Here is a 26,290-nt window from a genome sequence, read left to right on the forward strand (position 1 = left end):
GTATTGTTCGTGCTAGTCAGGAGTACTTTTTATATTGTGCACAAATAATGACTTCATAAGGTTTAATTATCTAACGTTTAATTAACTTTTATAATCAATAAGGTCTCAATGCAGAAGTTGTGGAGGTTGTTGGGAAATGACTGATAACAGCATTTAGAGCAATCTAGGCCTTTTGTTGTCTTCTTTCTTGAAATAGAAACAGCAAACTTCAAAGAAATGAAAACATGACAACACGTCTGTACAGCAGCGGCCTCAAATGTAAGCCTAGTCATCTAATACACTATGCATCTAGCGTACGTTCGAAGTCAGGTTTTCGCGCTACATCATGGCCCAGTAATGGTCACTGAAAATTGCTGATGTGTCAAGGAATGAGCGCAGCCGCCTGTTACCAGCATGATAAGCTAGGCCTGTACTTGACAGGATATATGTCAAGGGATGCTGCAATTGCTGCTGCATTGATGCACTGTCACATACTTTTTTTTCTGAGTTTTTTTTCTCACGATAAGAAAAGCTACCACACACCTAGCTGCTATTGGTAATTTCTCAACATCCTCCACAACTTTTGCATTGATAACTTATCATTACATAAGTAAATCAAAAGTTAGTTACTTAAACATAAATTTAAAAAAATTGTTTGCACAAAGAAAAATATTTCTGGAAACCATTAACAATGACCATCGACACACATCTGGTGCTGTTTGCATAAAGACCTTTTTTTTTTTTTTTTTTTAATTATTAGTGACATTTAGCTGCGAGCATCAGTATCATGCTTTGTACGTGAAACACTTAAAATACAGCAACAACTCATTTTTGCAAGCGTAATTCAATTACATTTGGATGTGCTCATTCAATTGCACATAACATTCCTGGAAGAACGACTCCTGTAGGCTGTCCACTGAATTTTCGTTAAATACATTGACACCATGATGAGGCCAAAAGTTCCAATGGCTGACGCCAGTAATGACAGAGGCAGTTCACTTTTAGAGGCAGTTCCCTACAAATACTACAGGATATACCTATACAATAAGTATAGGTATATCGGAAATAGTTTACATTTATGTGAATGGATCAATATGCAGTGGATTCTTATTGATATGATCTCATTTCGTATGGTTTCCCGGCGGCAACGTTTCCAATCGACAACACAAAAAAATGACCCAATACAGTCACACTTCTTATTTACTGGTAATACATTCCAATAATACACAATCTATCTGCACCAATGTTCAGTACATTGCCAAACTGCAATTTAATGATATGCTTTATGGCTCCTAGATCCTGTGTAAACAATAAAAAAATCTGGGGATTTCACGCGGTGTGGGACAGCCGTTCTTTGAGCGGCTGGTGAATTGCCGGTCACTCCGACATTGGCCTTGGCCATCACCACCGGCCGATCATCAGCTGTGGAAGCGAATGGGTTAAGGGTGCTCATACTTATCCAGAGCATATTTAAAGGGCCCCTTGCCAGGTCTGGCCATATTGAGCTGAGAAGCACAATGCATACAGTAAACACTAACGATCGTGTCTGCCAAGTATTACATCCCTATGCACTGTGGAAAGAGCTTGCATTTTAAACCAAACATCGTTTGCCCTTCTCCTCGCGGGTGCCGTGCTCCGAGCCAGAGTTGACGTCAATCGTGCAAGTGCACCTACGTACATGGTAGTGCTGCGAAGTCACTCACAGCGACGCGCGACTTCCGAGAATTACTGAAGGCAACAACAGTTATTTGTTTAACTTATTGCTTCAATAGACAAATTAAAGTTTAGATAAATAATAAAACATACAGGCCAGATGTCTGTTTTTGTTTTACTTCATACTGTAGCATGAGATGTACTGCCGTTTCATCTGCTTGTTCCCATGTTGTACAGTGAAGCGCGCAGAGAACGAAATTATGTATTTTCTATCGCATTCCAGTGCCATGATCATGCTCTTTCTTCCTCTCACGCCTGCCTCAGTGCCTATGATTGTGGCACCGATTTGATTGACATCAGGTATTCTTCTGCATGAGGAGCGAAATCGTCCACTGTGCAAAACGAGACAAACGCTACAGCTCACGCACGAGATAGTCACCAGAAGTGCACCACTCAGCAAAAATGTAAGAGAATGAGGGGAAAAACAAAAAAGGGTAGGGCCCGTGACAGAATCATCACGCGATCCTCCAGCTCCAGTATGGTAGAACGCAGGAAGGAATTTCGCTTGCGGAGGTTAGACGGGACAAGTGGGGAGAGTGTCTATGTTGGCGGTGATGCTTGCCGCCTGAAATCATGAGTTCACGGCACGTCGAATATTTCTATGTCAGCTATTAACGAACTAATTTGAAAAATTCTTGCAGTAGAACACTCCTCAGACGGCATGTAACAACTCCCCGGTGTATAACCAAACTTTGCTATGTGGCCTGGTGAGGGGCCCTTTAAATGACATGTTTCAAGTGCTCCACATAAAGCGTGTAATTTATTATAAGGCTTTAAAAATGTGCATCACTATCGATCGCAGCAACGCCGCTCCCCAGAGTTTTCAGCCACCTCGTTGCCATCTACATAGCTGGCACGCGTGACGTCAGTTGCGCAAGCTATCTGATTGGCTACCCAGCTTGCATCATGAATAATTTTTCGAAATTTGTGGTGAACAAATGTTGCTGGTAATGGGTGGAATATTGGTTAATCTGTCTCTAGGAAAGAAAATTTAACAGAACGAGAAAACAGAATGAAATTTGAAGAACGAAACACCGAAGCACTTTTGCCATAGAGCAAGTGTCGTCTGCTGGTGTTACAACTTGTTCCATGTTGATACTAACTGCGGGGTCATTGTTGGTCTCGAGCTTTATTTTTGTGAGCACCATAGACCACCCATGTCATGTTGTGCACTGCAAATCTAGTGATCAGCGACATGTCAAGCTGCGACATCGTGTCACTATGCAAGGCAACAGGCGAGTGAAGTGGCTGCAGCGAATCAGGTTCTCGGTATTCGATCGGCGCCAGGATCTACACGTTTGAGGCCGCCACTTCATTATTACCACGATAGAGAGTTTTAGCGTGTTTGGCATTCCGGTAAATGCAGGCAGACTGGCCGTTTTGCCAGATGAGTGGAGTGCAAAGGTAAGCGGCCTGGAGAGTGCAGCCACCTCGTGGCGCAGAGCTCAACCATACTAACACAGAGCTAAGATAGCAGATAACAGAGCTAAGTGCTGGTGTAAATTTTTGGCAGCAGCGTAATCGTGAACAAGTAGGCTTTTTATATGTTTAAAATGTTTTGCATTTTACATTTGGTTACAGCAATATTAGCTCTGTGATAGGCTAATTGAGCTCTGTGCCACCAGGCAGCTCCACCGTGCAGGCCAATCACATTTACGCCTTCACCCATTCATCACAACGCCCAACTCGCCTGCATTTACTGGAATGCTGGAGACGCTCGGCGCTGTGACAGAATGCTCTCAACACACACTGCTTGGATAGCTTTCATTACTTGGATAGCTTTCATTGGGGCTTGACAGCCAGGTGGTAGCAGAGAGGTTGGAGAGGCTTCTCACACTGGCTCTAAGACACTGGAAGCAGACGACCTGACCTGACATCACATCATGACGCAGAGCTAGTGAAATCGGAGCTTAGCCCAGATCGCTCGGCAAACGAGTTGAGGGGAAAAAGCAAGGCTAGGGAGGAGGGTAACTTGCAATCGTCCATAGCTCTCTTAATGTGAGACGTTGCACTTAATTTGTGGCCTGACTGTTTTACTGTAGCTGTACCCTACACACCTACAAAGTTTGTCCAAACCAGCTAAGGGATCCTTTAAGTGAAGCTTTCTTTGGCATTTGTGAAGAACAGCGTTGCTGCTTAGTGACCATTTGCTAGTTGAGACCCCACAACTCGGATAGACATTTCCACAGGGAACCGTCTCGCTCAACATAACTACCGTATTTACACGATTGTAAGTCGACCCCCCCATATCGCGTGACAGGAAAAAAAAAGAGTTACCCGAGGGCGCATTCCATAACAAAAATTTATTAGTAGCTGGAATGGTCACTGGACTACTCGTATTAACTAGTGCTGCCATCGTCATCACTGCTATGGTCCCACAGCGCGTCGTCGTCCAGCGAAATTGCACATTTGGCAAACAACCGCACTACGACATCTTGTGGAACAGCAGCCCATGCTGAATGCACCCAACCACACGCAGCCGTCAGGGAGGCTCTTTTGACGGGTCCGGTTGGCGTCAGTTTGCAGTCTTCTGCCGCCAGCCATTCGTACTCACGGCGGAGCAGGTCCTTAAAAGGCGAAGATCCGGGCTTGTTTCATGAACATGTCCCACTTCACTGGCAGGGACCGATCACGCATTTCAGCGACGTAGCCCACAAGCTTGGCCTACAGCTCCGGAAAGCGTCCCAACTTCGGCCCATGGAAAATTCTTCGCTTGCCGTCACAGGTGAAAATTTTGCTTCACTGCAGTCGCCACTCTCGCACCAACCGTTCAGAAACATCGAACTTGCGACCCGCAGCGCAGTGATTTGTTTCTTTGGCGTAAAGGATGGCAGCCTTCTTGAACACTGCTGTGAACGCGGGCCGAATGTTTAGTGGGCCTGGAGCGCTCATGACGACTGAGGAAGCATGGAAGTAGCACGTAGCCGGCAGTCGAGTCGAACGTGTCAAAGTAAGAGCTACCACAGAACACCTATATAAGCTACAGGGAAATAGAAACATGTGAGCGGCTTCTGCTCTTCCATGAACTATTGATACTCCCAGCAAGTGCCGCCATTCTGGGGGCGCCACCACGAATGGAACAGTGGCACTTCCATCGACTATCGACAGCCCCCATGAGTGTTGTGTGCGCTGTAAAACCCTAAAAAATGTTGAAAAACTCTTCCGAAAAGCGAACAAACGTGCGGGATAGCGAAAACTATGGGTAGGGCCATAAAGCAAACATAATATTGTAACTATGTTGTAGCTTCCCTGATATCTACTGGTCTCGCTTTTTTGGCGGTGCCATGTTTTGGTTTCGATTGTAAGTCAACCCCCCACTTCAGATTTTCAATTAAAAAAAAAAATAGGTCGACTTACGATCATGTAAATATGGTATGTTGCGCTCGATCGTGCACGACACCCATGGCAACGATGGAATGACTGCGATGGCATGAAGATGATGGTATGATGACAATGCAACAGCAATGAAATGAATGCATGACAAGAACAGCATAACGACACTAAAACAATCATAATGGCATGATGATGACTGCATGACAACCATGGTGCAAAGACGATGGCGTGGCGATAGTCGTATGACTATGGTGTGATGACAACTGCATGAAGACCATGAGATGACGCTGGTGTGACTACGGCACCTCGACCATGGGATGGCAATGCTGGAGCAACGATGATGGTGTGACAACGATGGCTTGACAACTATGGAATGACAACAGTGCACCAACCATGGGTATGATGATTGCATGATGACTATGAGATGACAATGGTGGAGTGACGATGACGTATGACGACGATGGTGCGCTGACCATGGAATGACGATGCTGGAGTGACGACAATGGTATGATGATGATGGCGTGACGATATCCTGATGCTACTGGTATAACAACGTCATAGCAAAGATGGTGTGACGAAGGGAATGACTGAGTTTGAATGAGGACGGCATGATAGCAATGGGACAATGACAGTGTTGGAGATGGGTTTGCACAAGGCTTACCCTACGAGCGATGGTCAGGAAATGGCACAAGGCTCCTCCACTCTATAACGCACAAAGGCGCTACGGCAGGGTTCGTCGACTCTCCGACATAGTGCAGAGAAGGCTCCAGAGTCAGATTGCCAACAAACACGGGTTTATCCACCAGAGATACAGCACAGTGCAACCGTGCCGGCACTTACAGGCAAAGGCGCACCACAAGACCGATCAAGTACGTGCGCCTGCTGTGCTAGGGCTAACCGGGAAGCGGTCCACCAAGCGCGAGAATGAGAAGTTGCGGGAGCAAAGGTCCCACGTAACCATCTTGTTGCAGTGTGTGCATCTGCCGCGGCAATAAAGGATAAAGCGCTCAGCGGAGGAGAGCTCAAGTGGAGAGGGTAACCGGGTGCCACTACTCGAGAGGCCAATCAGAGCGCGTCCCAGTGACACTTGTTTGCATGGTAACTTGAGCCGGGAAGGGAGAAGAATGGTTTGCGCGGGAAATTAGCTTCGACACGCTAGCCATGTCTGCCATGTTGCCGTTAATGCTTTAATGCACCAACCATTTTCCACCGTGCCGCCAAGGGATCGGTATTGGCAGTGGAGTGCGAGGCACGAGCCAAGGGAACTGTGCTAGGTCTCCTCTCCTCCTGCTCTCACACGGCATCTGGCATCTGAGGGGCCGTCGTGGCCAGCGGAAGTGTAGCAAAGGGTTGCAAGGGGCCAGAAGGACCTGCCCTGTAACCTCCGCTTGCAACATCAATCACGATACCCATGCGTGCGAGGAGGTCCCGCCCGAGAACCATAGGCACGGAAAGACCCGGGAGATGCACAAAGCGCTGACTACACACGCGATTCTCCCAGTGCATAACCAACCGCACCGAGCCGCACGAGGCAGCCTGCGAGGTGGAAGGGGGTGTCGCAGGCTCTAATGCAGACAGAATGCTGGTGCAAGAAGCCATAACCTGTTCTTCAAACAGTGAGACCGAAGCCCCACTATCCAGAAGTGTCACAAACTGCCAACCAGCGATCGTAAGGGCGATGAAAGGCGCCGGCATGGGGGAAGGGTCAGTTCCAGCGCAACACACCACTGGAGCCAGAGGTTGCGCTTCATTACTATGCGCTTATACTGTCGCCGCCAGCGAGGGGGAGCTTACTGGCGGCTCACGCTGTTTCCCGATGGGCGAGGAGGCTCTTGTGTCGGGCGGCACATTTTGCATGTTCGGGCAATGTGGTCGCATTCATGACAATGGTAGCAGACAACGCCTCGGTCCGATTGAGGGGGCCTGGGCACGTCTCGACCGCTAGGTAGCTTCCGTTTGCTAGCCAAAGGGGCACCACGATCAGATTTCCCTTCGGGCACAGGGGCACGGGGTTCGTGTTCTCTTTGGCAAGTACAGGTCAAGAGCGCAGTCGGAAAGATCACGCGCATCTCGGTATTCTCTTGTGGCAGAGGCCGCCTTGTATTTCAGGGAATTATGGAGTGACGAGTCAGCACCAACCCACGCACGAGGTTCAAAAGAGGCGGACGGCGGTGGCAGTAGGCTCTTGCTGCCAGTACGTCACCCTGAATCCGCTTCGCATCGGAGGCAAACTCATTTAGGTCACGATAATGGGTGCTCCGAAGGTAAACGGCGAAGGCTGAATGGGCTTGACGAATAGCCCGCTTTACCTTCTCGGCATCAGGTGCTATGGGGTCAGCAAGAAGATAGAGCTCCTGCATAGCACTGACATACTCGAGCAGAGATTCATTGGGGTGTTGGGTACGAAGATCTAGCTTGCGACGCATGGGGCGCTCATAGTCAGGAGGGAGGAATTCGCTGCGGATAAGCGTCCTAAACACCTCCATAGAACAAGCTTGGCAGCCAACAAGTCGGTACCACTGTGCCGCATGGGCTGTTAGCGAGACGGGAAATATAGTGACTGGCTTCGCGCTGTTATCCAGCCGCGTTGCTTGTTGATAGCAGTGCCTTGAGGTACTTCGTAGCCCTCATGCGGTCCGAATAACTGCCGTACTCTGGGAGAGGTACTCGTAGGGCCACTTGCCATGCCTGGCTGAGGGAACTGGAGGTCTCCCTTTAGAGCACTCGGCTGCGAGCGGGCCGCTTTCATCAGGACTTGGAGAAGCTGTGCTGCTGTGGTGAGCAGCGGCATTTGCTCCAGGCCAGGCGCAGCAATATGAGAAGGGTCAACCTGCACCTGTTCTTCCAAATGCACACCCGTCCCTGTGGGGCCAGTAAATGGCATAGAGAAGAGCTGGGTTACCATTCCAACAGGTGCATGAGGCCTTACACGACCGGCGAACAGGTCGACGGCAGAGCGGGATGGCTCACGCGCATCAAAAATGACGCTCACCTGCGCATGAGGCAAGCAGTAGTCGGAAAGTGCGGTGACGTTGTTGGCTGAGCGGGGTGCCTCGCGCTTGACCTTGCCTACCAACTGCGCTCGAGACAAGAAGAGGCCAGCAAGCGGTTTTGCACCAACAGTGGGGCAGGAAGGCTCCGCTGCTGCGCATCGAAGATCGAACTGCATTCAGGATGAAAGGGGGCCAGAGAGCAGGAACAGCACGTCGGAGGGGTTAGTAAGCATCTGCTCCACGCACATCTCAAACGGTTGAGGAAACCCGAAATTGGCATGGCTAGGGCTAGGGCCCACATCCGTGCGGTCGACATCACCAAAGGGCTGTCCAAAGAAGGGATCGCTCCCGGTAGCGTGTTCTTATTTACGCCCAAGCCCAGTGCTCGACCGCTGCGCCACCATGCGCTGCTCGCGTGTACCGCGTTTCTAGGTACTTTTCCCCGAAGTGCCACAGCGAGCGCCCTAGATCCTTGTAGGTACTTGGTGGGACAAGGGAGATGTTACGCCTGGGCGCACAATCTGCTCACCCAGCTGTCGCGAAGAGAAATAGGTTTTTCAAAACACGCCGCCTAGGCTATTTCGGAATAAGAGTTGTGTGCGGTAGCTGGACTGGACACTGGAAGCAACACTGGACGAAATTTTTCAGTCTGGATAAGGGGATAAAACGTTGTGATAAGAGGTTGGTCATGGTGTGCAAGGCGCTTTGATCTACAAAAGCTGGGATAATCGTGGGGCATGGAGGGTTTCTCGCACCACGAGCCACATCATCACTGCGCTCAAGCATCCTTTCCTTCTTGACATCAGTATCTCTCTTCCAGCTGAAACAATAGCAAGGCACTGGTGCCACACATGACGCAAGTTAAACTATCGCGCAACGTGCCCGAACACACACACACACAAACAAAAAATCATGCAGAAGCTTTTCTGGAAGTTAGACTAAGTATACGTAAGCAGCGTAAGCATTGTGCCACTTGCTCATCACCATGCAGCCTGGTGTCATTGCCAATGTTATGTAACTTCATTAAGCCAGTACTAACGACAACTCAGTGGTGACACTAACTGGTGCTGACAGCGGCGCAAGAAGCATTAATGACGCAGAGTACAGCAGGCGGAGGCGCCAGGTGCGCTGATGACGGCTACGACCATTATAAGCTGTTATTGCTCTTTAGTGCCTTATCCATCCGCGCCGAACCATTATTGAACCGTGAACGTACTCGAGTGGCGGCTTCTTATGGCACTGCCGTGCGGGCCACAGCTTGAAAGCGATCTGCGATGCCCACAAAAAGTGCAGACTGCTCATAGCTTTGCGCGCTGTGTTTTTGCCGCTTACTTAGTGTTGAAGAGACGCGCAGGCCCGTAACTTGAAAGCGATCTGCGAAAGTGGCAGAGTGAGGCGTTTGCTGAGAGCACCGTCAGCACTGTTTTCGCCGCTTTGTTGCTGCTAAAACAGGAGGCAGCGCAAAGGTAAATTCACTCGCTGCTGCGGGTGCTATCTTGAAAGCGGTCGCCTTATTACGGGACAGACGAAGGGATAGTTTTCGCGTTGGGTAAGCATACAAATGCTTAATTTAAAATTACAACTGCGGGCTGGCCCGAGCAGACCGCGCGCCCAGGCACAGCTAGGGACGCAAAACCAAATACATAGAAGGATCTAAAGCACGTGCCATGGCACTTCGGAGACAAAGTACCTAGGAATGTGGTACGTGCAGGCGACGCATGGCGGCACAGCGGTCAAGCTTTGGGCTTGGGCGTAAATAGACACACGCCTCCCGGTAGCCGAAAGCAGAGGGTCGCCGAGGCGAACGTACCACATACTGTCGGTGTTGTCCGTGTCGAAGGACATTCGTAGCCAAGAGATCAAGCAGGAACGAGGGCTGTAAAGGAGCCTGCTCTGATGTCACGCCGAAACCGAGTTAGGCCCCAGTTATGTGTACCTGGGTTTGCACAAGGCTCACACTACGAGCGATGGTCAGGAAAGGGCACAACGCTCCTACACTCCGTAATGCACAAAGGCGGTACGGCAGGGTTTGTCGACTCTCCGACCCGGCATAGAGAAGGCTCCAGAGTCAAATCGTCAACAAACACGGGTTTATTCACCCAAGACAAAGTACAGTGCGACAGTCACGGCGCTTACGGGCAAAGGCTCACTGCAAGACCGATCGAGTATGCGCACCCACTGTGCTAGGGCTAACTGGAAAGCAGTCGACCAAGCGCGAGAACGAGAAGTCGCGGAAGCAAAGGTCCCATGTAACCACCTCGTTCTGGTCTTGTGTGCATCTGCCACGGCGATAAAGCGCTCAGCAGAAGAGAGCCTTGGTGGAGAGGGCACCTGGGGGCCGCCACTTGAGAGGCCCATCAGGTGCGTCCGACGACGCTTGTGCGGCGACTCAAGCCGGGAAGAGAGAAGCACGGTTTGCACGGGCGATAAATTGATGACAGAATGACAACAACGCCGTGTTGGTGCTTATGTCAGTGCTCGCATGCATCACTAGTGGCCGTGGGCTGCCTTATTTCGCACTATACTCAGTGTTTGTTTGCACTACGTCCTGTACCATGAGGCGCTTTAAATCGCACTATGTCCTTTGCTTCTCTACACCATGTCTGGTACTGGCTAACAAGTCTGCCTCAATTCACACTATACTGTGTGTTTGTTTGCACTTTAATTTGCACTGTATACAAGAAATGAAGTGAGCACACATCATTCAGCTTATGTAACACAGTTAAATCTCGATATAATGAACTTCATTATAGGCAGGTTGCGAACGTAGTTCCCGCGCCTACTAGAGCGCCCCTCGCGGCGGCGAGTGCGAAACCGGCAGGATACGACCGGCCCGCTTGCGTTCGGAAAGCCTGTCTGTACACTGTTTCGTGCGTAGCTGTTGCCTTTTCTGAGCAATGCCGAAGTGCAATCCGAGCTGTTGAGTAGTGGGCTGCAACAGCACGTACACAAACTCACGAGGAACAAAGTTTTACAGGTTTCCAAGCCGACCGTATGAAGCAGAACGGCGTCAACACTGGATAGCACTCGTCCGACGGCATAAGCTGTTTTATGTTCCGGCGTTATGCCAAGTGCGTTATAACGCTGAATTCTTTGCTTTTACAGCAATGATGGCAGCAACGGGACACATGCAGTCAGTGGCGTAGCTACGTCGTCTGGCACCCGGGGCCCATAGGTCTTCTGTCACCCCCCCCGCCCCCCCGGGGTTTATTCGAGGAAGGCGAGGATATCAACAATTTCCGCGTGTCTTCAGACGTATATGACACCCCCCCACTGGCCCCGTTGCTACGCCACTGCCTGCAGTGCGTACCAGGATATATGCAGCAAACAAAGTAGTTCGTTCCCACACTGTACCTCAGTAAAGCTGTGGAACTATTTCCCAATCCTCTCCCATTCAAACAGCGCTAGGGCTTGCAGCCGGCTGAGCTGGCATACACTTCTGCGCCCAGCATATCAACTAAGGGGCAGTTGAGATCACCAGAATTTTTGACAACGTGGTTTATTGGAACCTCCGTTGCACGCTCTGAAAAATCGCAACATAAAAGTATCGCACTTCCAGTAACTTGGGCGAAAATATTTTCCCAGCTTAGTCTAACACACTGGTAAGTTCATCCCCTTTTTTTGTGTTCGGGGAGAGCAACGTTAGAATACCTCTGGTAGGTCTTACGAGTCGTTTGTACGCCCCACGTTCTCGGATGAGATGTTTTCGATTCATATTTGCCGTCCTGTATGTACAGGGAAACTACCGCGGCGTTCTTGCACTTCCCTGCGATGCCAGCACGGTAATCGCAGCTCCCCGCTAGGATTTGTCTGCTGTCGCCGATCTTCAAGAATCAATGTCGCCTATAATTTCATGCGTCCACACCGTAGATAACGAAGTAACTTACGCTGAGCTTCACGCATCTCGCTGGTCTTCACGACGCGCTTGGTGGGGAGGCGTTGCGGCAGCACTGAACGGGCCAAAATGTCCGCCGCTTTGAACGAAGCCCCGGCGTCCATTGCATCCGCGCCGGCTATACCGCGCGTCGTAGGCGAAACGTAACAGACCGCCCCGCCGGGGGAAGGAGATCCCGATGGTCAGGGGACTGCATCCGCTGTCCGGAGGGATGTCGCTCGATGATGCTCATAACCGAAGTCGGTCGTCCCTCGGCGTTTCTTGAGCGCAGCGCACAGAGAAGGCCTCGTTCTCACGTTCAGGTTCACCCAGGCCACTGCAAAGTGACTTCGGGAGAGTTGCCATTTTTCTCTCGTTCCCAGCAAGCGTTAGAACTACGCCGAAACTCAACCGCTCAGTCAGCAAGCACGACACAACCCTCACTAAGCCATGCCAGGCTCTTTCCCCTTTTATACTACTGCCTAGCTCCTTACAGTAGTCTAGCAGCACCCAGAACACGTCCACAAATTGGAAAATTGCACTAGAAAGCACGTCATCACTTTGAAACACTAAACAAAAGCAATATGTTAAAAATCCTGCCTCAGGAAGAAAACATCAGTAACAAACAACTTTGAGGCTGATTCCTATGTTAGGGGCTTCGACTTAAGCCACCGGCGTTACCGTTGAGACTCCCCTTTTTGTAACGCACCTGAAAGGAATATTGTTGCAAAGCTAGGCTCCAGCGCAGGAGGCGGCCATTTGTGGAAGAGATGGTCTGCAGCCATTGGAGAGGACAGTGATCCGTCTCGAAGCATGCGAAGCGGAGAACGCAGCGAGCGACCGTACACTAGCTCAGCTGGCGAAAACCCCGTAGCCGCATGCGGCGCGGTCTTTAATGCCAACGTCACCCCAGGCAGACACAGCTCCCAGTCAGTTTGTTGTTCAAACCACAATGCTCTCAACACGCGCTTCATGACGGAGTGGAGCTTCTCAACGGAATTCGATTGTGGGTGGTACACTGAGCTGTGTAACAGCTTTACCCCACACCTTTCGAGAAAAGTTGTCGTCAAAGAGCTAGTAAACACTGTGCCCTGATCTGGTTGGATTTCCGCAGGAAAACCAACTCGCACAAATATGGACAGTAGTGCATTGACTATGTCAACTGAGCTGAGTTCTTTAAGCGGCACTGCTTCAGGGAACTTTGTCGCTGGGCAGATCACAGTCAAGATGTGTCTGTACCCCGTGGTTGTTACCGGCAGAGGTCCCACTGTATCAATAACGAGCCGTCTAAAAGGCTCCGTAATGATAGGTACCAACTTCAACGGCGCCCTCGATTTGTTCCCTGGTTTGCCCACCCGCTGACAGGTGTCACATGTCCTCACAAAGTGGTCTGCGTCCCGAAAACACCCTGGCCAATAGTACTCTTGCAAGAGACGGTCCTTAGTTTTCTTAACTCCTAGGTGTCCGGACCACGAACCCCCATGCGACAAGCACAACAGATCCTGACGGTAGCACTGAGGCACGATCAGCTGATCGAACTCCACTCCCCTGCGGTCTAGATACTTCCGGTACAGGACCCCACCTCTTTCCACAAAACGAGCATTTTTCTTGGCGATACCTTCCTTGACATTGCAGCGTATGTTTTCTAGGCTGCCATCATTTTTTTGCTCGGCTATCAAAGCCGACCGGCTGACTTTTAGCAACCTATTAAGTCCGTCTGACGTAGGCGCGATGAGCAAATCTGCAGATAGCTCTTCTAACTTTCCCGTGTCGGGCATTTCCTCTCCAGTATCTGGTGCCTTCAACGCTACAGGCTTAATTTTATTCAGTTCGGACGTGCTCTGAATATCAGCTTGCTGCGCCTCCGACCCTTTCTCATTGTTCGACAACGTCGGCCCCACAACTACCGCCTTTACGTGAGCTCCCGAACCTTCGATCTGGTTAAGGCCTGAACGCTAGCCTCACCAAACAAAAGCCCCTTCTCGCGCAGGAGGTGATCGGACCTGTTCGAAAATAGGTACGGGTACTGGGGGGGCAGCATAGATGACACTGCGGCCTCCGTCTCAAGCGCTCCGAAAGGTCCTTCAATAAGCACTTTTGCTACGGGCAGACACACGCTATGAGCTTCCACGGCTTGCTTGATCCATGCGCACTCGCCCGTGAACATATCGGGTTCTACGTAAGAGGGGTGAACTACATCCATTGTAGCTGCGGAATCGCGAAGCACTCGGCACACTTTCCCGTTCACAAGGAGGTCTCTCATATAAGGCTCGAGAAGCTTCATGTTCTCGTCAGTGCTGCATAATGACAAAAACACGACTTTTGTTTTTGTTTCTGGACACTGCGCCGAAAAGTGACTCGGCTTCTGACACGTATAACACACGCGCCCTTGCCTCGTCTCGAACCGCTTTCTGCGTTCGGCTTCGGCTACCGCCGTCTCCTTACGTTCGGTCGGACTGCTTTCACTCACATCCGCACTACGTGTGTCCCCTCTTGCTCTCATGGGTGTGAACTTCGGCCTCTCAAACTTGGAGCCAAATTCACCCTTTTGACCGTCCTTAGCTCCGCGAGCCCGACGCGTCACAAACTCCTCGGCTAGCTCGGCGGCTTTAGCCACCGTACTAACGTCTGCCCTATCCAAGACCCAGTACCGCACGTTATCAGGTAACCGACTATAAAACTGTTCCAGCCCGAAACACTGCAGAACTTTCTCGTGGTCACCAAACGCTTTCTCTTCTTTGAGCCACTCCTGCATGTTTGACATAAGCCTGTAGGCAAACTCTGTATATGACTCACTTTTGCCTTTCTCATTTTCCCGAAACTTCCGACAGAATGCCTCCGCTGACAGCCTGTACTTTTTTAGCAGACTCGATTTCACTTTGTCGAAATCCTCTGCCTCCTTTCTTCAAGCGAGCGACTACGTCGGCCGCCTCGCCGGGTAACAAAGTGAGCAAGCGCTGTGGCCACGTTTCCCGAGAGAACCCCTGCTTCTCGCACGTTCGCTCAAAGTTAACCAGGAACAAACCAATGTCCTCTCCAAGCTTAAACGGCCGCATCAGGTCAGTCATTTTGAACAATACTTGTTCTCCTGCACCGTGTGCCTGACTTCCATTACGAGCGCGTTCCATCTCTATCTCGAGACGCTTCATTTCCAAAGCGTGTTGATGGTCGCGCTCTTTTTCTTGTTGCTCTCGCTCTTTCTGTTCTTTAAGTTCGCGCTCCTCTTTCTCTTTCTGTTCTTTAAGTTCGCGCTCCTGTTTCTCTTTTTGCTCTTTAAGTTCGCGCTCCTGTTTCTCTTTTTGCTCTTTAAGTTCGCACTCCTGTTTCTCTTTTTGCTCTTTAAGTTCGCGCTCCTGTCTTTTTGCCCTCTCCTCAATGGTCTCAAGGCATTCCGACAGCTTGTCATCCTCAGCTTCTAACTCAAGAATAGCCCTTAGCAGTTCTGGTTTTCTGAGTTTGTCTGAGACATCCAGACCCAACTCTCTTGCAAGCTCCTGCAATTTCGGTTTGCGCAACGACTTCAAATCCATGGCTGCTCTGAATGCTGCTTTCTCTACTGCCTACTATTGTCTTGCCGCAAACTAACACGGCAACAACGACAACCACAATTACCAGCTCTGTTTCTGACACTTACGAAAGCCTGGCAAAACTCAGAAGAAGAAAGTCCCGCACTCACCAAACCTCGCAGCCAAGAATTCAGCGCAGTCGTTCCGCTGCACGCAACCAGTCATCACACAGGGCTCGTTGCACTGCTCTCGGATGGTCGTTGTGCTGCTCAGCATACAGTCAACCGCATATCTTCGCTGCTGGCCTCCGTTGTCACGATCTCACCGCTGGCACAGTTGTTGCATATGGGTCGCAAGCCCCAAGGGTAGCGTTGGCCTGGCGGCCTGGGGCACAACTGGAAGCATCCGAAGGTCCTGGCAAAGCATGAGTAGACTGCTAACAGAACAACTTGTTTATTCTAGCATCGCAAAAGAGCGGCCGGTCAGGTCGACCGAAGTGGAGAGACAGGAGAGCACGTAACTCGACGGAAGAAATCGGAGCCTCTCTCTTGGCGTCCAGGGGCAGCTGCTTTTATACTCTCGCAGTCACAGGCAAGAAAGAACGTCTCTGGATGAGGCCATGTGACGGCGGCGCTTGGGCACGTCGAGACTAGAAGGTGACGCATCCGCCGGGCCGGCGCCGGTCAGACCTCCTCGCTTCACACTTGGGGAGCTCCTCTCCCCGGCTGCCACGCCTTGACAAGCGTGGGCACCAACATGCACACACACACACACACGCACACACAAATACACGTGGCATTGAAACATGCCTGGACGCGCTTGGCGGGGAAGCGTTGCGGCAGCGCTGAACGGGCCAAAATGTCCGCCGCTTTGAACGAAGCCCCGGCGTCCGTTGCATCCGCGCCGGCTATACCGCGCGTCGTAGGCGAAACGTAACAAGATGCTGTAGTTCTCACCTATGTGATGCAATAGGTACATGAGCTCACGCTACGTCAGGCTATATTTAACCCTTGAACCCTCGCCTAGTCACGTGGTACTGCAGCGACAAAGCTCCAAGCGAGTGCAGCTGTGACTCCTGTCCACAGCGGATCATGTGGCGTGACGTCAGACCTGCCCCACTTGCGCTTCGGCAGCTCAAGGTCACTGCAATGTGATGAATGACCTTGGCAGACATGTCGTAGTAGAGCTTTCAATCTAATATTACTCATAGAAGAGGTTGACCAATTCACAGGCTAGCTCCACCATTTACAGAAGTGTGCATTATACAAACCATTCGTGTGGCCTGTTAGGATGACAGCATTGTGTGGATTTTGCTTCATGACATTGAGCCGGCCAGACTTCGCATTGAACTGAGCCACTATTTTCCCTATGGATGTATCCAGCCAAGAAAGGTAACCTTTCTCACTCTGAAAAAAAAAAAAAATCAGGGATTGTAACAAATAGCTGTTACATATTGCTTTCACAGAATTTACCGTAATTGAAGTTTAATGTTTATTCAATTTTAGTGCATATACAGGAATGGGTAACTTATCAAGCGAAAAGCAACCCCACAGTGAACCACTTGTAGGGAGACCTCTTATAATATGTTACAAAGAAAAAACTACTAAACAGGGAAAAAAATATATATAGCTAGCAAGAAAAATTATTACAGCATAGATACCAGCAGTTGACATAATTCAGTGGTGGGAATGGCCAAGGGCATTTTGGAGCAAATTTTGTAGCAATCAACAATGATGATTCTGAATGGTTATTGGCCGGACACTAGTCCTGCACGTCAAAAATAGTACCAGAGTACCGGCACACATCATTGCTAATATTCTCGAAGATCATCCACTACAACTACAAACGTCACGCAGCCACACTCAACTTGCACACTCAAAACATAAAATACACCATGCATCCCAAGTGGTAAAGCAAGCTGCACAAAGGCAGAAAAAACTCACAGCAATACAGTTACATCGTATGCAAGATGGCTATTCAAGCAAAATTATTTTAAGTCTAAAGTTGTATAACTATAGTAAAATAGCTGAGCTATACTCTGTTTCAGTAGTTCTGTGCAGCAGAGCCAAGGCTATGCGACCCACGAGTGCAGATTCTGGCGCAGCGAGATTTAATGCCACAGTTTGGAACCTGTTGGACAACTAAATGGCAGCTTCTCTGCAGGTCGCAGGGTGGTTTATTGTGCGGTTTCGCTTTATTCTTTAATAAAATATTTATTGAGGCTCTATGATACTGAAAATAGTGAGTTCTCCACTTGTTCAAATAAAACTGTGCAGAGAAAAAAAAAATTAATGCAATGCTGCCGTACAGACATTCATTTGCATTTAAAAAATAAAAACAGTTAATTGATTTTACAATGGCTAAATTCATACATGTATCTGGCACAGCCACAACACCATGGAGGACTCCGTGGTGTTGGAGCCGCGGTGACACGGCTCATCCTGGAGCAGCTTTGGAGCAGTTTCTGTCATTTGCGGCATGAATGTATGTAGCAGATTGGAGCAATTGTAGCAGCATTCCCACCACTGTATATTACACAAATAATAATACAGTAATAGTAGTACTTAAACATAAAATAATCCATCAGCCCAAAATGCGAAAGCTCAGGTTTATCTCCCAATTTAATGTATGATGAGATCTGGCTATTGCTACTACCTTGCTACCAAAGTCAAGTACTTTCCAGTTTCTGCAGCACTGCTCAAATGCTTTCATTATTTTACATGCTGAATCTGAATTTTAGTGCATGCCATTTAGCAATTAAGATATTACTGCAGTGTATGCTTTATGAAATGTGTACATTGTAGTCTGCTTATACTCATGATACTACATAGAACACACAGCATAGCAATTGGCTCTGTAGGAAGTACAGAAAGTTGGATCCTGTTGATATTAAAACAGAAGGGGAATGAAAAACAAGTCACAAGAAAAGAGTGGAAAGACAAGCACTCTCTCACAATTTTATGTGCTTCAAAAGTCATGGTGCCTGCACATGTCAGCACCAATTCAGTGGGGAGCAAGCATTAAAAAAATTACTGCTATTTCCAGCAAACACCTGATGAACTGCATTACAGTATAACTGGATATGTGCTAACACGACAGTAGAGCTAATGCTTAGTAAAGCAAAGTACTTCACTCTCAGCGAGCACAACGAAAGGCTTGCTTATGCAGAATTTACTATTTGCAATGTAATAAGGTTACCAGCCTCGTGGCTTCTTGATTACTAATAGAGACAACACCTGTCTTACAATAAAGGACTTCACACCCATACATGTGGCAGTGGATGGAAAAAGGGCTCAGGAGGCTCAGTAGTAACAGTGCTGAGAACACTGCATAAAGGAAAGCATAAAGGAAGGGATAAGCAAAAGGAACATACAGCTGTGACAAGCAAGAAGTGGTAAGGCAGGAAGGCCATGCGTAGCACATTGTCCAGGGCTTTAAGGCAGTGCAGTTCAACTCCCTGGCTGTCATAAATGTATGCCCAAGTCTTTTGTGCCACAGCAAACATGGTGGGCATGTGCAGCCACTGGACTGCATGCACTGATTCCATCACATTGGTCTCACATAGAAGGCGCTTGGTGACCCAGTCCAGAGCAGCCACATGACCCCGACCACCACCGAGCAACAGGTGCCTGCAGGTGACCACGCCAACTCACTCTCATCAGTCTCATCAAATTATCTCTACAAGGATGCCTAGTGAACTGAAAACTCCTGCCCGGCAGTAATTGTAGGCTTCGTCATAATCATACTCTCTTAAAAATACAAGTTTACAATGCAACATCACACTAGTCCTATGTACAAAAAAAAAAAAAAAAAAAAAAAACACTGCATCCAGTTCAATCACCGCTCTTTCAAAACCAGCCCCTTGAACAATAAGCCTTGCTATGTACTTAACTAGCACACAACACGCATTGTACCATGCTGCCCCCTCTCCCATAAGGTAAAAACAGTCTGCACACATCTTTAGGCAAGCTTAAAGCTAACTGACAATCACAGGTGCAGCAGGTACTCTACACTAATATTTGTACCTTGGAGCATTACAGTATGTTTGATTACAGAGGTCTTTTTCAGGTATATGTAGGTTCACATACAAAGAAAGAAAACATGAAAGAATATACAATAGACTTGCATTAATTCGAATGCGGTTAGATTGTTTCTTTAAATTCGATCCCAACTGAAGGTCCTGGTCAGTGTCCATGCATTTCTATGGGCAAAAACGATTATTTTTATTCTAAAATTGGCATTTGCCAGGCAATTCAAAATTGATCTGTCCGTATGCACATGCCTGACCCATATGTGATCTCAATAACGACCTCTTTAGTGGCAACGTCTTTCTCGGCAGAACTTAAGGGACAGTGAATGCGTTGAACACACATCATCTGCCGTCAAAAACGCCTATTTCCAGTCCACCCTAGGAAGATTTTCAAACAATAACGGTAGCTCGCAATGTTTGCTTACGGTATTTACCCATTCTAACGAGCACCTTCTGTTTTCCACGAAAGTGGGGCCAAAAAATTTCCTAAGCGGTGCAATCGGATGCAAACCAAAACCACCTTCATGGTGCTTTTACACTTCACCGCAAAACATAGCTCTATTGCGGCGAAGTTGACTTACAGAAACCGTGCGGTGTAGCTGACTTTAGAAAACTGGCCGCCATTTCAAATATACGGATGCGCGATAGATTTCTACTATTGCTAGAAGGTTTAAGTCATTTCTACGTTAATTCCCTACGTCGGACATGAAAATTGGCACACGTTTGATTTGGAGGTGTGTTAAAAATAATACTGGCAAATAAATCGATGTTTGAGCATTTCCTTTTTTTTTTGCATCTTGTTTAATTCGACATGTTGGATAATTTTATCGATTTCGTCGGTCCCGCCAGGGTCAAATAAACGGAAGTCGACTAGCTACAATCAAAATGACTTGCAAACAAAACAGATGTGCATGCAAATATTGCCACATGCTCTTTGTTTATAATGCTTTGTCTTTTCATCAACTCCTACACGCTGATCGTATCAAACACGCATCCACGCATGCAGCTTGGAGCAATAAAAAGTTTTTTTTATTGCGATAGCAATTACAGTAAAACCTCATTAAACCGTACCCGCTTTAACAGTAGTTTCGTTTTAAAAGTAGTAAAGTCAAATCCCCGACTCAGCGGCCATTGAACATAATGTGTTTTGTATCCGCATAAACCGTACCAGCTTATTGCGTACGCACCGGTTAAAACGTAGCATTTCCACTTTTCGTCGCGCAAACACGGCAGTGCGTCGTCTCCATCGGGCGGCCTGGCAGAACAACAAGCCTCAGAGATCGGAATAACTGCCTCCAAGCGCCCTGTGCGTTTGCGCGTGAAGCCGCATCAACATCAACATCATTTCGACGCCATGCCAGAGAGCTTTATGGTGTCGTGCAAGCGAGGACTTGTGTCATGCCGAAGTTCGGACAGATACCTACTAATTTGCTATCACAATCGGTGCTTCGCCTTTCCGGCAGAACTGTGAATGTTTTCTTTTTCAACAACCATACAGGGTGATAAATTAGGGGTGCGTAAATTAAGTGAGTAAGTACAGTAGAATTACCAGTATGAACAATACTCCAATGTAAGAATGAGCAGCTGCTGCACCTTCAACTTTTGTGTGTGTCCTATGGTTAAGGGAGACTGAAGAGGAAAATGACTATCAGTAAATTACCCTTTTACAATCTCAAAAACACCACTCTTACCACGATAAGACGCTTGGAAAGACAGAAAATGTGCAATAACAAAGGACAGGTGGCAACACCTTCTTGAAAATGTTCCCGCACCAGCTCGCTGTGACATTACTGACTTTGACAGCGTCATCTAGGGCGTAGTTAATTATTTAACGGTAAAGATAGACTACATTGTGTTCTAAAGATGCCACAGAATGAATATGGCGAGTTTTGGGAACTTTTTGTGAACTAACGCAGCGTAAATATGAGAAAAATACTTTGAAAATTCGTGACGCCACATTGATGCACTGCTGTTTGGTTTTCATCTTAAAATTCTAAATCTGAAACACTGACCTTCATTTTCTCTTCTAATAATCAACCTATTATTTCAAAATTAACAACAGAGCTTTCAAAGAATGCTTTGTCCATCTAAACTGATTCAGTGTTTTACTTTACAGTCCCTTTCAATAAACCACTTGCTGCTATGTTGCTGCAAATCTAGCTACTTGGTGTCTGCGTCTTTGTGCCCCGCGCCCCGCACAGCATGTCTTTGTAGCCCCTCTTCGGTATCCCCTTCACCCCTCTAACGGCAGCAATGCAATGCATGCCGTGCGGGCTGTGCGTCACAAAGGCAAGTGTGACAAAGTGGCTCGTGCTTTTAGCGCTATTTTTTTTCGATAATTCTGCATTCTTTCCTTTCGGCTCACACAACCAGTAGCCAGATTTAGTTGTTATAACCGACAACATGGCATGGGAGCTTGTAGTAAGCAGTTTATTTTACCATAGAACAGACACATAAGTGGACCGTGCATTGGCTGCTCATTTTATATCGATATAATCTTAAAACCGGTGCCTTTATAAGTGAGTTTGACTGTAGTCTAAACTGGCTTCAAACATACTGCAAAGGTTTTTTTTTCTTTCCAGTTTCCCACTTTAAACTGCAACAAGCACAGGCACCAAACAATTCAGCACTGCAAGAAAGCCTACCTGTTGTACTTTACAAAATACACAATAAACATTGAGCAAAAAAAAAACATATATAAATGGCTCTTCCAACTAAAATGCTGGCTTGTTAAGGCTGAAGTTTTGAACAGACCTAGCATTCTGTGGGTCACTTTGTTTAGTACCATGTCTGGATGCGGTACTTGCCATTTACCCTCAGAATAAATCATAAAAGCAGGCGCCATATTTGACAATGCCAGACAAAAAATGTAGTCTTTCTCAAACAAGTTATGCCATTCATTACAGTTGTAGTGAAACATGGCATCAACATTTCGAACCCAAACAATGCACACCACAAGACATTTCTGATGTCCCAAAGCATATAACGCTTACCGGCTTTCCCTTGAGTAGTTGATTGAATAGGGCCCAAACTGTGGCAGATTCAGGTCAAAATACTTTGTACAGCTGGTAATGTCGACTGCATCTGCAATATCTTGCTGCAAAAGCTCAAACGTTTCTTCACCATCATCAGCCTGCAGATACCTGCATACGTGAAATTTGTTCATTTTTGCACAGGCACAATCTCGTACAGAGAATTTTGAAACTTACCCAACATCCTCTGGAAGCAGTAATTCTGCACGAGCTGCTTGAAGCACTGACTGCCTCACTTTTTTGATACCAGCTTGGATCTTTTTGCGCTGAACACCTGTTTTGATGCCTTTCTACAGGGCAGACAAAAGTAAATCCGTCATCACATGTAAATACAAAAATTACAAAGCATTTCTCTCTCAAATCATATCTTTAGGAAGCAAACAACTTACAATTGTCAAGTGGCCTGAACGCTTGTACTTTGCAGCTACACTCTCCTCAGCAGGAGATGGGGCAGTAGTCTTCAGTTTTTTTGCAGTATGCTTCACCACTTTTTGGTTTTGCTTCTTCCTATTTTTAGTCAAAACTTTTTTTATGGTGTCACCTGCATGCGCCAATGGGTGACTTCTTTCTTCAGATGCATCTGCTTGCGTTGTGAAATAGCGACTCATCTGCATAGTAGAAATGCAACTACTAAGCTTTCAGGACAGCCACATTAGGCAGTTACATAATCAATGAGACCAGACAAAAGGTAGATGATGTACAAAATGTTACACCATATGGCCATTTTGCAAAACACTATAATTTAACCGCAGACTCTTAAGCAGGTACTTTTGAGAATTAAGTGGAAAGTTTAGCTCTTAAGCCTCAAAAGGGCCCCTAAACCACCTCTTATAATTAAAAAATGTAATTGCATGCTCCTCCTCTGGGCTTCCCGGGTGCCTTCTTCACGCATCATGGCACCAACAGGGTACCAGGGTAAACACTGTCTATTGGTCCATCTACGAGGAACTTCAGTTCGATGCATCTAATAGCATGCCTTTGCCATGCAGTTGCACACCCACGCTACCTTGTTATTGCACTTGCCTGTCTGTGCAATCAGTTGATTTCACATGTAGCACGTTTTGCACTGTGAGTGCAGCGGTAACAGCGCGTAGCCAAAAAGTGCGGAGTACTGATAAGCACAAGTTTATAATGTTTTCAAACAAGAAAAGAGTGCCAATGTGGCATTCGGTATTGATGCAATGTCCAAATGTCTTCTATAGAAGTATGTTGCGAGAAGGAGAGAGCACATGTGAAGTGGTTAACTAAAACGAGAGAAAAATCACTCACTTGTGTTCGAGTTTAAAATGGTTTAGGGGCCCCTTTAACATTTAGAGCACCAATATGAATGAACCTTGCTTCATTTAAAAAGAATGTGTTCAACTGTCACAAGCAATTTTTTTCACACATCTGTAAAATGAACCTGACAGGGGAGCAGATCATTTAGTTATGTATTACTGTTTTTTTGTAGCAGAGCTGGTAATAAGTCCAATGCTTCTGCTTTTTTCTTTCTTAACCAATTTTCATCCGTCATTTATCTTTTTCACTGATAAAGTAGAAGGCAAGAAAAAAGGCCTAAATAGGAATTCTGTACTTAACAGTCACTAAATTTGCCTTGTTTTCACTGCAGCAAGATTTATTGCAGTCAGTTTAGTGGCTGCCAAATGGAAGCATGAGCTTAATTAAGCTTTCTCTTAAGCCCCGCATGCCTCACCAATGTCCCTCAGTGATGAAGCATAAGCTAATATGCACCAGTATTAAAAAGATTTTTAATAGGGCTCTTAATAAAGCAATAACTAAGTCAAGCTAAATTGATCATCTATAAAATAACAAGCACACCTATGCTGTCAAGAGCAAATCTTTGAAAAGCAGACAGCTGAGGAAAGATGAAAGCGAAACAGATCTCCAATTTCCAGTAATGCAAAACGAGTTCCTACTGACATAAAACACACTGTCAAAAATTTGTCAATGATCAATAGTGTAAGGCAAATTACATAAAATTGAAGCATCACACGCGGCTTAGGCAGGTAATTGCCTATAATTTGTAAATATCTGTTTTCTCGTAACAATACCATATTTAATGATTTATAAGACGAGAGTGCCAGTTGGGGAATCCGAGAAAATGAGCTTAAGTATACATACTAATAAAAGGTGATATAGACTAGCCAATGAATTATTCAGACTTGGTGAGGATAGCCCAAAATACTGAAAAATTGGAAGCCCTCAGAATAGTCGGTGCAGGTTATATGCGAATTTAACCTTACAGCGTGGCTTTATGGCAGCTCTGTGAGCTGCCCTGAAGCCACACTACAAGGCGATGTTCACATATAGCCTGCACCTCTCCTTACTGTTAAATTTTTAGATTATACGTGCAAAAATACAGTACTGCCTCACCCGCCAAGGTTTATTAGCTGCTACCATTTGTGCTGCCATCTAAAATCTGGATCGCCCAAAATGTGGTGCTGCTGCTGCCATATTGAAACAGTAAATAAATTTATCAGCCTCACATATAAGGTGGAGGGAGACTTCAAATCTAAGGATTCTGGGAAGAAACCGTGCCTTATATTTGAATAAATATGGTATTTTTAATTGTACCAATATGTAACTACTTTAAAGTTATCACTATTATTATTACTACTATTATTACTGTGTAAAAGGAGATGGTGGTGCATGCAGATGGTGTTAACTCCTCTTAAAGAAGTGCAGTGATCATTTTTACAGCTCTTCCTTTTTTTTTTTTGCATTGAACAATTTAAAAACTCTACATCATAGAACAATATTGGCAAGCCTCAGAGCACCCTAAATAATTTAATATGATAGCTTTTCCACAGCCAGTTCCAGTTCAATTCCCAGAAGGCTGCAGTGTTGCGACATGACACAGAAGGTGGTCATGTGGGAGCAGGAGATTGCAACGTTTTGACACTCATTCAACCACCTCCTGTGCTGCTTGTTACGATGGCCGATATAGCAGCATAGCCGACAAAAAAACCAAGCTGGTGCGAGTTTCAAGATTTCAATTTCCCGCTCCCACATGACCACCTTCTGCGTTATGACATCACAACACAGTAGGAATGAAACCGAAACTGGCTGTAGTAAAGCTATTATATCAAATCGTTTCAGAGGCCTTAACACTTGGCAATATGTTATCTATGGTGTAGAAGTACTGTATCACCATTCAACTAAAACAATGAAGTAAAAAATATCAGGTTAGTACACATTTAACATATGTGCAGGAAAAGCAAAGAAAAGAAAAAATATATATATACTGTCAAGAAATCCATTGTTCCCGTATCCCTCTACCCATCCCCTAAACATCCAAAACTTATGTTCCTGAGCAGTTCATAAAACCACATTGGCTAAAAACTTCATCAAGTTTGCCCAATGCAACTGAGCACAAACATCTAGCATCCCATACATACAGCATTCCTTTGAATACACAAGCACCTCATATCTTCTGGATGCAAATATTCAAATCAACAATCAATACTATCTGCAGCATTCCACCACTTTCCACCAACCATGGCCTCATCAGTGCAATTGCAGCGGGTTTTCCACACAAGGCAAGAACCTTCAATGCAAATCTTACATTGGTGTAGCCAGGTGTCCCTCCCGAAATTTTCTGACGGACCACCCCCTTCCCCCTTTCCCAGAGAACAAAGTTTCAGGTAGTGGACTACGAGAGAGCAGCATAGATGAAAGGGAAAGCTTGAATGTGAAAGCAAGGCGAGGGCTAGTGGCGGTCCGGGGCGAGGGAGGGTCATGGGGGTGATCCCCTCTCCCATGCACAGAACATTGTGGCGCCACTCATGGCGCGCCTCTACCTCATTCCAGAGCGCTAAAAATTCCCTACA

At 47.0% G+C, this 26,290-nt stretch overlaps 1 protein-coding gene across 1 annotated transcript in view; it reads right to left on the minus strand.

Moving 5' to 3' along the window:
- Positions 1 to 26,290, minus strand: part of LOC126548198 (WD repeat-containing protein 46) — an 89,902-nt gene that overhangs the window by 44,824 nt on the left and 18,788 nt on the right. The window contains exons 2-6 of the mRNA XM_050196339.3: positions 22,850 to 23,068; positions 22,638 to 22,750; positions 22,422 to 22,571; positions 18,772 to 19,027; positions 16,669 to 16,804 (exon numbers count right to left, since the gene is read on the minus strand). Coding sequence (XP_050052296.1) covers positions 16,669 to 16,804; positions 18,772 to 19,027; positions 22,422 to 22,571; positions 22,638 to 22,750; positions 22,850 to 23,068 — 874 coding nt within the window. The remainder of the gene's footprint in view (positions 1 to 16,668; positions 16,805 to 18,771; positions 19,028 to 22,421; positions 22,572 to 22,637; positions 22,751 to 22,849; positions 23,069 to 26,290) is intronic.

This window comes from Dermacentor andersoni, chromosome 1, assembly GCF_023375885.2.
Source record: "Dermacentor andersoni chromosome 1, qqDerAnde1_hic_scaffold, whole genome shotgun sequence".
In the NCBI taxonomy this organism is placed as follows: Eukaryota; Metazoa; Arthropoda; class Arachnida; order Ixodida; family Ixodidae; genus Dermacentor; species Dermacentor andersoni.